The sequence below is a fragment of the Aspergillus mulundensis genome (genome assembly GCF_003369625.1).
Source record: "Aspergillus mulundensis strain DSM 5745 chromosome Unknown scaffold_2, whole genome shotgun sequence".
Lineage (NCBI taxonomy): Eukaryota > Fungi > Ascomycota > Eurotiomycetes > Eurotiales > Aspergillaceae > Aspergillus > Aspergillus mulundensis.
The window spans coordinates 3,383,428-3,394,246 of record NW_020797890.1 but is presented as its reverse complement, the minus strand read 5'-3'; the positions used below and the strand labels follow the sequence as shown (position 1 = coordinate 3,394,246).

Here is a 10,819-nt window from a genome sequence, read left to right as displayed (position 1 = left end):
ATGTCCTCCGCCAAAGATTCTTTGGACGATGTTGGCGGTGGCGAAGCTACTCTCCATTCGTCCTTCTACGCTCTCCCCGGCGAGATCCTCTGCATAATCTTTCAAAAGGTTGCTGAAGATGTGTACTACAACTGCGATACAATCCCCAGTCTCACTGCCAAAAATGCGGAAGACAACTTGATTGAAGGCCAGCGTACTCTGTGCGCCCTCTCGCTTACTTGCAGGCGATTTTACGTGATTGTCCAGCCGATCCTCTACCGCACAATTGTTTTTCCCCCTTGTTATCCAGACAAACATCAACTCCTCTTGCGATCGATAACACAGGCACCCAGCACAGCTCAGCATGTCACACAGCTTATTTTCTTCGAGGGCCTTCTCAGCGGACCTGAGGTCACCATGCCTGCGGATTCGGAATCAGATGACACATACCCTAGGGACCACACCAACCTGATCAAACTACTCCGTTTCCTGCCTCAGCTTCGGCAGTTCTGGTACGTCCCTTTTGAAGACCAGAGCGCTGCGCATTCTGGCCGAAATGACTACCATCCATACACCGACATGGGTATGCGGCCTAGGTCATATCCGCTTTTTTTCACTTTTATGGCTGCAGTCAATCGCACCAACGAGCCCGGACTCTTTGACTGGCTTAATGGACGCCTCGAGGACATATATCTCCATGGATTCCTTGAATCGGCGTTCATGGTATTCCTGGGCATGATCTTGGCTCTTCCGACTCTCCATACCCTCCGCTTGTCACATTGGCCGAGCTTTTCTTTGTTTCCTGGTGTCTCCCGCGCCTGGAATGCTTCCAATGTTCGCAGATTGTTTCTATCTTGCCGTGCCAATGATATAGACGACATCCCCGAGATTCTCACTGCGGTCAAGGCCCTTGAGGTGCTGCACCTTGAGGTCGATGCGTCAATTAGCACTTTCTACGGCCAGTTCGTCAATCTCCAAGATCTGTTCCAATCAGAGAGTTGGTCTTCTGCTGGCCCGAGACCTGTTCTGGATGCCCTTGCGCAACACCACAAGACTCTAAAGGACCTCCGCATTGTTGGCCCTCACCCAATGGGTTCACTCGCGAATCTGGACTTGTCCCCCTTTGAGAACCTTGCCGTCATCGATCTCCCCGATTGTCTTCTCTTCGACTCGTTGACGACAATCCACGATCTCATTCCCCGACTCCCCAGCGCCCTCGGCATCCTTACCGTGGACATCTCCAGTGCGTCGGCGCTCACTTGCATCATGATGGGTCACCTTGCTTCCCATGCGGACTACTTCCCGTCGTTGAAGAAGGTGGCCTTGACCAACCGCGGTGACCGTACTCTTCAGCTCGTGGGACAAGACACCCCGTCGCAACTTGAAGTTGAGCTGGCCATAGCCGAGAAGAAGTTTGCGGACCATGCCGTTGTTTATGAGTATCCGGATCGTCTCAAGTGCCGCGTGCAGCAGTGGGTGAGGATGGAAATCCGGGTCATCTCGAGTAGACGAGTGGGTAGAATCAACCCCGGCGTATTTGATGATGCATAGTATCATAGCCTTTGCTACCTTGATATGGGTGTATCTGTTTCTGTTACTGCGAGGTTTCAACGCATTTTGTACGAGTTTCTGGCTGTTTTGTTTTCCCGGTTTACGGTATCGTCTTTGTTCTTTGTTCTTTGTTTTCTTCCTCTAATACAATGTCGCGCATGCTTTGTCTTCTAAAATCAGTCACTTCACCTCCGTCGCTTGACAGCAAATGCCTGGTATCAAACTTAAGTTTAGGCAATGCAAATCAATGACCTTCCATTCAACTATAATCCCGTGATTTGTTTCGGAGAAGACATAGCTACTAACCCTGTCATGCCTGTTAATCAGGACCATTGCTTTGAGGGTCTTTGTTATTGGTGCGAGTCTGCAAACCACTTGGAAGTGCATCTGTCACTCACCATCTGCGTCCTTGTTTGCAGCGAGAAATCACGGCTGAAGCCGGACCTGATTGGCTGTCCCAAGTTCTCTGACCGGCGCAGCGTGCAATACTTCAGCGAGAGCAGTCGAATGGAAGCGTCCAGACCCGCCCACGTCAGCCGCTAGGGGAGATTTCAGGACCCTCTCCCAGTGTACTTGTACCTCACCTGTCATGGTCACTGGCAGGGATCCACCGGCAAGCGAGTGGTAAATACTGAGGTCCCTTAGAAGTTAGCGCCTACCATCCATCGCTGCCTCTCAGCCCCAATACCCACAGCCTGACCACGACCTCAGGTCGCTTAAGGCACGATGGCCGCATCCCCGTGAATGCACTGTCGGGCTCAGGCTGGCCTATAAATACCCAGCCAACTCCCGCGGTTGGGGTCTCAATGCCCCGGATCAAGTCTGCCTTCGCTCCTTTTTTTTCTTGTGGTATCTTCTCCGCTCTTCAGTCCTTCCGACCTAACTGACCTTCGTTCCTTATTTGTCTTGTGCTATCGTTTTGTCCTGTTCTTCTTTCGTTCTAATTGGCCATACCTTCTTTACGTGATACGGCCATGGCTTCCATCAACAGTCATCCTCCTCTCTACACGTTACCCACGGAAGTTCTCCAAATGGTATTCGGCTTCGTGGCTGGGGATGACCACGATGAATCGGATGGCACCAACTCCAGGCTGATCCCAAGCCTCCGTGAGCTTTGGTCCATCTCCGCAACATCAGGCTGGTTCCGCGCCGTTGTCGAACGCCTCCAGTACCGCAACGTCCTACTCTCGCGTCCGAACCAGCACCGGCACCTCCTGCGCACGCTGGCCAGAAAACCCTACCTAGTGGGTTCGGTGAAGCAACTTGTCTTCTTCACCAATGCGCGAGCTTGTCACTCGGTACCTTCGCCCCCCTTGGAGAAGTGTGAACATCCAGATCGAATTTTGGAACTATGCGATGCCGCATTCCCCGGTCAAACAGGGACCGCTTGGGTGAGCGAACATCTTAGGGAGACCCGCGACGCAGTCATAGACCTGTTTGATCTTCTGCCCCGCCTCCTCCAGCTCAAGAGGTTCCGGTACGCCCCGTTCCTGACCACCGATGGGGTCTTGCGCCTGGACCGCTCGTACAACAGTGTGGATCCGATCCCCGGATTCCACCATTTCTTCGTTGAGATTTTGTCGTCCCTTACTCCAGCTGCTGTATCAGAGATACACCTTTTCGAGCGGCTGGAAGATCTCCATTTCTCCGGTGCTACAGCGCACGTCGTTAACCTGGCGCTGTCTCTCCCAAAGCTGCATACGCTCCGTCTATCCCATATCCCCAGCCTTCCCACAGCTGGCGCTATTCCGCTCAACACATCGTCCACAATCCGCACCTTGTCATTCGTCTCCCGCTACATCCAGGAGCTCCAGATCATCCCGGCCATCCTAACCGCAGTCCCGCAGCTAGAGACCCTCCACATCGAGACCACTCAGCTGGAGACCTACGGCGCCACCAACGGAGCTATCTTCGAAAACATCGCGCAGGCACTAGCCACGCACCTCCACACCCTAAAGCATTTAACCCTCGACATAGCCCTTGCCCCTGGGTCGCCGGTGCACTTCGACTTCCGCGCCTTCACCCGCCTCTCCACCCTCTCCACCCGCGACACATTCCTCTTCGACGCCGCAACTCCAGCAAAGTCGTTCGTTGACAGTCTCCCGTCCCGCCTGGTGATCCTCGACGTGAAGGTCCACGGCTCAACAGAGACATCTTTCGAGATGGCAGCGTCTCTGGCGCGCGATGTGCAGCGGTGTCGGTACGAGCACGTGGAGCGGTTTCGGTACCTCGAGTCCGTGAGTCTGGATTTTCAAACCGCCCACCCTGAGTTTACGTTCTCGGCGGAGGAGGAGCTCACGGTGCGTGCTGAGTTGCGCATTACGGAGACGCAGTTCTTGGAGTTGGGGGTTGTGTATGAGCATCCGCGGTTTGTCATTGAGAAGGATGTCCTGTCTGATTCGGTGGGTGGGAGTGCAGATGGTTGGCGGGTGAGGTTCTTGTCAACTTAACTTGTTTGGTTTCCTAATGCTGCTTTGGTGGTTTGGGTCGGCGCAAGGTTGCGTTTTGTGTCGCTGGAGCACCGAGATACCTCCCTCTCTTTTGTCTTGTCCTTTTCTGTTCGATCTTGGTGTTTTGGGTTTCTCATCCGGTCTCTGTTCTATGTCATTAGTTTCCATGTATGCAATCCATCTCCATGAAATATTTGCGTCTAAGTCTATCCCTTGTGATTCTCCGGGGCTGTGTCACCAATCATAGAAACTATGAGTTCCTTGACAAAGGAGGACGTACCCAGGCAATGCAGAAGACTGGGAATGCTTTTACTTCAAAATGGAATCAAGTTGATAATCTGGCCACCTAGGTAGAGGTCGTCAATTGCATCTTCATCTCCTGACAGAGTCTGGTATATCGGTATGTGATGTCTGGCCATCTAGAAGCTTCACTCGCCATGTGGTTTGTACGGAGTTAGTGAAGATGATAGCTCATTAGGCTTCTTTGAACAACTTAGCCTACTCCTTGTCGGTCCAAAGCTTTCTTGCCAACGTTCAAGCAGGGAATTTGTTGGCTATGAGGAATGGGAGAGCAAGCCGATGGCCGTAAAACTAGACTTCGACGGAGATGTCGTTTTGGTTCCCAGTATACCGAGGAGAGAGTCAGGTCCGCATACTGTCCCAGGTGAACGGCGATGTGGGAGGGCGCTGACCACAAAGGTTCCAGGCGTTCATTCACAGCGACTGAACTCTTGACTGCTTCATTCAAATTCAGTGACTGAAATCTGACTTAAACGACACAGCTCCCGCCCAGCTCGCTGCATCTTCTCTCCCTCTCCTCAAGTCACTGTCTTCTGTCTTCTGCCAGCTGCTTCTCAACCTCAAATCAAACAACCGATCACTCTTCTCGTCTACGCTTCACGGTCATGTCTTTGATCAACCCCAGCGCTCCAGCCGATGGCGAGTGCCTGATCAACCGGCTCCCCCCCGAGATCCTCAGCATGATCTGCGAGTTCCTAGCCCAAGAAGTGGAAAACAAATGTCCGGCCATCATTCAGCGCTCTCTGGGCCACATTGCACCTTCGATCACTCGCGAGCGCCGCAACCTTCTGGCCCTTGCTTGCACGTCCAGGCGGTTCCATGCCGTTGTCCAACCGTTCCTCTACCGCACTATCATCCTCACAAACGCTGGCGACCATCGCCATCTCCTCCGCGCGCTGGATAAGCACCCTGAGATTGCGAAACGGGTGCAGCATCTCATCATGGTTGAGCGTCTGGAGACCGGCCGCCCGTTCATCTACCGTCCTTCGACGCTCAAGGACGAGGAGATCATTAGTGGCCTTCGCCCCGCCCCTAAAGCTCGCTCCGTAAACCCCTTGCGCTGCACCGGGGGATACAGACCACTGGCCCATCTCAAGCTGCCTATACTGTCCGCGCTGGAGGCTCCGAAGATGCTTGCTGAGCGCGTCCTGTCGCGGGATATCGCCAAGCTATGGACGACCGTCCGCCGCGCCAACTCGTGGAATGCGAGATCCTGGAGTCCCTTGCAGAAGAACCAGCGTGACTCCGTCCTTGATCTGCTGGAACTCCTGCTCCTGCTCCCGCGCCTCAGGCAGTTCCGCTATCTCCCTTGTCCGGAGGAGCGTCGGTACTGCGGTCCCATGCAACAAACATCCCATGGATACCCTGAGCCTTTGCCGACTCGGGAAATATTCCTGACCATGCTAGGCAATCTGCAGCCCACGTCGCAGCCGGTGCTCTACAACGACCTCCTTGCGTGCCTGCAAGACATCGACATCCCTGACCTCCGGCACCCGTCATACCTCAACACCCTGGATACCATCATGTCCCTTCCAAACCTGCACACCCTCCGCTCATGCGGGTCGAGATTAAGAGGACCACACGCCGCCACCACAAAGCAGTGGAAGTCATCGAGCCTCCGCGCCCTTATCTTCCACCAAAAGGGATACGACATCCCCGACATCCCGCACCTCATCGCCGCCGTTACCTCCCTCGAAGTCCTGCACCTCGAGCTCTACAGCAAGAGGGATCTCGTCTACGAGGCAAATCGCCCCAACGCCGTCGTTGGAGCCCTGGCTCAAGCCCAGGCCGCAACGCTCAGGGAGCTCCGCATCGTCCATAGTAGCCCAGGCAAGTTCAGGTACAATGGGAGGGGGTCGCCCGCCGCACCACGAGTGGATCTCTCGCTCTTTCACCAGCTTGTCTCTGTTCACCTTCCGGATGACGTTGTGTTTGACTACAGGGCAGACACGTACCAGGGGCGCATCAAGCTCCCGCCGCGCCTGGTGGATCTGGCGGTGGACTGCTTCGCCAGTGCTGAGGGGGCTGCGAAGTGCCTGGAGTGCTTGGCTGAGGCAGTGAAGACAGAACATTATTTACCACACCTGCGAAAGATCAAAATGGCCGCCTGGAATAGACCGCCTCCCCCGATTATCACTGTTCGCACCATGCGCGTGTCGACCTTTGAGGACCGCCTTCGAATGGTTCAGCGCGGTTTTGCTCTGCGGGGTGTTCGGTTTCGCTACGAGCGCAATGGTCATGCTGTGAATTGGTAGATGGAGGACAGGGCCGCTCATTAGCGAGGACGTGGGCGAGTCGTTGTGATTGAGGACTGACTGATCTTGTGTACTATCCGCATGTCAGCATAGGGTATTTCTAGTTTCAAGTATGATTAGACCATTTGGATACAATCTATGTTTGGTTCTATCAAGTATTAGACTGCTGCGATGTAGCTCTTCAAAGAGACTCAGATAGCGAGCATACCTCACTGTCATCGCGCATTCTTTCCCTGTCAAGCCCCGTCCTTGCCGGCGTCTTCCCGTTATATATCTTTCCCACCATCGAGGTCGCCTTTCTCCGGAGCGTGACGAGCATCATCGTCCAACGCAGTGATTCCCTCAAGCCGGGATCTCCCAGATATCGTCAGTCCGTGTATTCTCGTCGGGGCAACCGAAGGCGCATTTGTCAAGCTAAGTGTTGTGCCTTTCCTCCAGCTTGTCCGTTTAATGCCTTCAGGATTGCAATCCCTCCTGTCAGCGGTGGCCCTCGTCATTCTGGTGTCGCTGCTCTGAATGGATGGTATGAAGGTAGATCCGGGTGCAGCAAGGTAATTGAGAGTGTGATTGAGTCGGAATTTGCACCGGGTTGGTGGCGGCCGGGATGTTGTTCCTGGCCAAGTTCCCAAGTGAGCGAGTAACACATCCACCTTCCCTCTCCCTTTCTCTCCTTTCCTCTCCCACTTTCTCCTTTCCAACTCACTCTCCTCGCCTATCATCCTGCCATGTCTTCAACACATGATCGCCTCAGCAATAGCCAGCGACCTCATCCTAGCGGCGATTGCTTCATCTCCCGTCTTCCCGTCGAGCTTTTGACCCTCGTCTTCCAACACCTCGCGAATGCCGATGATTTAGAACAAAGATATCAAGCCATGCGGCCAGACGACGTGTACAAACTAGCGGGCAGGGCCGGCTCCAATATGCGCGCCGCCTCTGCGACGTGCAAATGGTTTCACGCCGTGTCCAGGCCGTTGATGCAGTTCAGGACCGTCATTCTTTCCAAGCCCGAAGAACATCGCCACTTCCTGCGGACTATCGCGCAGAAACCTGGTCTGGCAAGCCAGGTGATGCAGCTCATCTTCTTCGAGCCTCCCCAGCCCAGGCAGCCTGCACTCCGACGCCCCAAGAAGCGAAAACGGTCGCGTCGCCCTTGGTACGAGCCCAAGTCCAAGCCGCCCAGGAAACTGCTGGATCTGGGCCCGCTTCAGGAGCGAGCTCATTCGGAAGAGGTCGTTCGTCTTTCGGCGGTTTCCAGTCCTGAACGATATTCAACCCGCACTCGCGATAGCTTCTTGGACCTCCTGGACCTCCTCAGGCATCTTCCTCGACTGGTGTCTTTCCGATACGTCTGTGTCCGCCATCCTCACTGGATCTCCCGCATGGCCTACCACGCAGAGTCTGATTCCGACTGGTCTGCCACCTCGTTCCAAGACCTCTTCTCACAAACATTTGCCGCCTTCACACCCGCCCAGCTAGGCAACATGAGCGACCACCCCTTCTACCACCTGCAAGAGCTCCATCTCTCAGGCATTCACACGTACCGCATGCTGCACAACGTGCTTCAGCTTCCACGTCTCAAGACCCTCCGCATCAGCCCGCCCATCAGTGGCTGGACGCCCGGCTCTCAACCCGCACTGCAACACTCCAGCATCCGCGAGTTATACATTCACCGCATCTCGCACCTTACAGTCCTTCTCCCCGACCTCCTATCCATTCTCCAGAACCTCGAAGTCGTGAACGTGGAGTTCTCTGTCATGAACGGTGGTAGTCGGGTTCCGCGCTCCTTTGAAGGACTAAACCGGCACCGCACAACGCTGCGAGAACTGCATCATCACGAGCACGGTGTCATCCCGCCTCTCTATTGGCCCGTTCATAGGCCGTATCCGGACTTCTCCGCCTACTCGCAACTCGCCAATCTGACAATCCAGGACTGCATGTTTTTCGATCCACCTGGAGACCGACTCCGCCGCTTGCCGTTGTGTCTGGAATCTTTGACTATCAATGCTACTCAGGAAAACACGCGCAAGTCGCTGTTGCCTTTTTTGGCTGATCTTGCGCGGCACGCGAGTGATTTTTCATCCTTGAGGCAAGTCAAGGTGGAAAACATGTATGTCGACAAGCAGCGGGTTATTGTCAAGCTCGAAAAGGTCAAAGGGGCATTCGCGTCGGCTGGTGTTGCTTTTGAGTACATGATATGGTGATCTGCCTCGGGCTGCTGGACTGTCAAGTCTGGCTCTCTTATCTTATTAGGTATCTAGCCTAGTCATTCTATTACCAGTCTTCACTCTATTCAATCTTAACCTATGTTTTCTTCCGCTTGTTCTCCCAGTAAAGACCCTACAAACGGCATACCGAAGGTCACTCTGCCCTAGGCATGTAGTCGGCCCTGCCTAGGTGGTTTGCGGGTGGTTTCCTGTCTTCCATTGAACCTTAGCAGTCCTCTATCAGATATTGCTGTTCTGCTGGTGTCCATAATGACTTTGGCCAATTTGGCGACTGTGAACTTCTGTCAGATTCCGCACGCATCCGCCAACAAACCACATGGGATCAGTGAGTGCTGTTACCGCGGCGATCACTCTCTGCCTTAACACTTCTCACCCATCCAATCCAAGTCCTCCTAACTCTCCTCATATCTGGCATCACTCTCTGATCTCCTGCTTTCCATCGGCACCATGTCCTCCACCGCAGGCTCGTACTGCCTCAACAGCGACATCATCCACGAGATCTGCATGGTGCTCGTTGAGAGCCTGGACAAGCCTCCTTCTCAACCTCACACCGGCAATCCCACTCCCTCCGACGCCGTCGTCTCCAGCATCCGCACCCTCCACTCACTGGCTCAGGTCTCGCGCCAGTGCTACCTCGTCGTCCGCCCGCTTCTCTATGCAAAGATCTGCCTCTGGAGAGCAGACCAGATCACTCTGCTCTTCCGCACCCTCGTCCACACCCCAGAGGTAGCAGGCCTAATCAACACCATCACCGTGTTTGAGCCTTTCAACTGGATCACGCCCTCAACAACCACTACACTGTCCTCGCCCTCGACTCTGGAGCCCGGCCTACCCACCTCCAACTTCACCCCGGCCATGCCCAGACACGGAAAACAACTCTGGGGAAACGTCTACAGTCGCAAGCCCGCCCTCGCCGCACGCTTCGACCGCGAGGCCCCCGGAACAAGAGACACAACCCTCTACCTCCTCCTCGTCTTCCACCGCCTCCCCGCCCTCCAAACCCTCCGCTACAACTCCTACTTCCGAGACGAGGCAAAGCCAACCGCCCACTGGATCTTCACGTCCCTCGTGCAGAGCCTCGGCCGCCGCGCAGCCCGCAAGCTCTTCCCAAACCTGAAACACCTCTCGATCAGCGGCCTCACCTGTCTCGGCTGGGCGGGGTTCCTGGCGCGCATCCTCGACCTCCCTATGCTGAAGGATCTATCCCTCCTCGCTCCGGGAACCTGCTACTCGCGCCTTTTCACCCCGTCGTACGCCTCAACCACCCTGCGCGCCCTCCGCATCACGTCCCCCTTCGCGCTGGACAATCTAACCAACCTCATCGGCGCAGTCCAGCGCCTCGAAGTCCTGAATTACACCATCCACCTCGTCGGCCTTATGTACAGCGAGTATATAGACCCCATCATGCAAGCTGTTGATGCCCACAAACACACCCTAACCGAGCTGGCCCTCAAGCCCGGCAGGACCCTCGGCGACGGCGAGTCCGCCGGGCCCACGCAGCACTCGTTTGCGGCGTACGAGCGCCTGCAGACCCTCGAGCTCTTCGACGTGTTCGTCCTCCCTGCGGCTGCTTCGTATTCTCATAACCCGCCTACCGGTGCACCCGTCCCGCTCTCTGCGCTCCTCCCGCGTTCTCTTAAGACCTTGGAGATCCACGGCATCGCGCGTCCCCCGTCCGTCGAGTGTCTCTGGGATTCCCTCCGCTCCCTATCGAGCTCCGTCGGCGACTGCAACTGCGACTGCGAAGGCGAAGGCGAGCTTGGGGGCACCGGCGTCGCGTTCCCCTTCCTGCAGAGCATAACGCTGCACGCGCACTCACACCGCCGCGAGCTCTGGCTCGTCGATGGGTTTCCGGACCGCGCACGCGAGCTTGCGGGGTTGTTTGGGGTTAACAAGGCGCAGTTCACATATGAGACTTTTTCCGATGTTGCGTTTCGGGGGTTGGAGTGTGTTGGCCGCTGTGGGTGTGCGCATCTTGGCGTGCAGGAGGAGACTAGGTGGCCGAGGCCGGAGTGGTTGGTGTAGTTCAGCATCTCTTCCTGGATTCTCTCTTCTAGTG

The 10,819-nt window shown here is 55.4% G+C and overlaps 5 protein-coding genes across 5 annotated transcripts; all 5 read left to right on the top strand.

Moving 5' to 3' along the window:
• Positions 1 to 1,530, top strand: DSM5745_03741 (uncharacterized protein; the record flags this gene model as incomplete). Its single annotated transcript, XM_026745757.1, has 1 exon — positions 1 to 1,530. The coding sequence occupies one exon, from the start codon at positions 1 to 3 to the stop codon at positions 1,528 to 1,530; it is 1,530 nt and encodes a 509-aa protein (XP_026606623.1).
• Positions 1,531 to 2,504: 974 nt separating this feature from the next.
• On the top strand, positions 2,505 to 3,980 carry DSM5745_03740 (uncharacterized protein; the record flags this gene model as incomplete). Its single annotated transcript, XM_026745756.1, has 1 exon — positions 2,505 to 3,980. One exon carries the CDS (start codon positions 2,505 to 2,507, stop codon positions 3,978 to 3,980), a length of 1,476 nt encoding a protein of 491 aa, XP_026606622.1.
• A 905-nt stretch (positions 3,981 to 4,885) lies between these two features.
• Positions 4,886 to 6,535, top strand: DSM5745_03739 (uncharacterized protein; the record flags this gene model as incomplete). The annotated part of the gene is made up of 1 exon (XM_026745755.1): positions 4,886 to 6,535. The coding sequence occupies one exon, from the start codon at positions 4,886 to 4,888 to the stop codon at positions 6,533 to 6,535; it is 1,650 nt and encodes a 549-aa protein (XP_026606621.1).
• A 725-nt stretch (positions 6,536 to 7,260) lies between these two features.
• Positions 7,261 to 8,736, top strand: DSM5745_03738 (uncharacterized protein; the record flags this gene model as incomplete). The annotated part of the gene is made up of 1 exon (XM_026745754.1): positions 7,261 to 8,736. The coding sequence occupies one exon, from the start codon at positions 7,261 to 7,263 to the stop codon at positions 8,734 to 8,736; it is 1,476 nt and encodes a 491-aa protein (XP_026606620.1).
• A 471-nt stretch (positions 8,737 to 9,207) lies between these two features.
• DSM5745_03737 (uncharacterized protein) lies at positions 9,208 to 10,785 on the top strand (the record flags this gene model as incomplete). The annotated part of the gene is made up of 1 exon (XM_026745753.1): positions 9,208 to 10,785. The coding sequence occupies one exon, from the start codon at positions 9,208 to 9,210 to the stop codon at positions 10,783 to 10,785; it is 1,578 nt and encodes a 525-aa protein (XP_026606619.1).
• Positions 10,786 to 10,819: the final 34 nt, after the last annotated feature.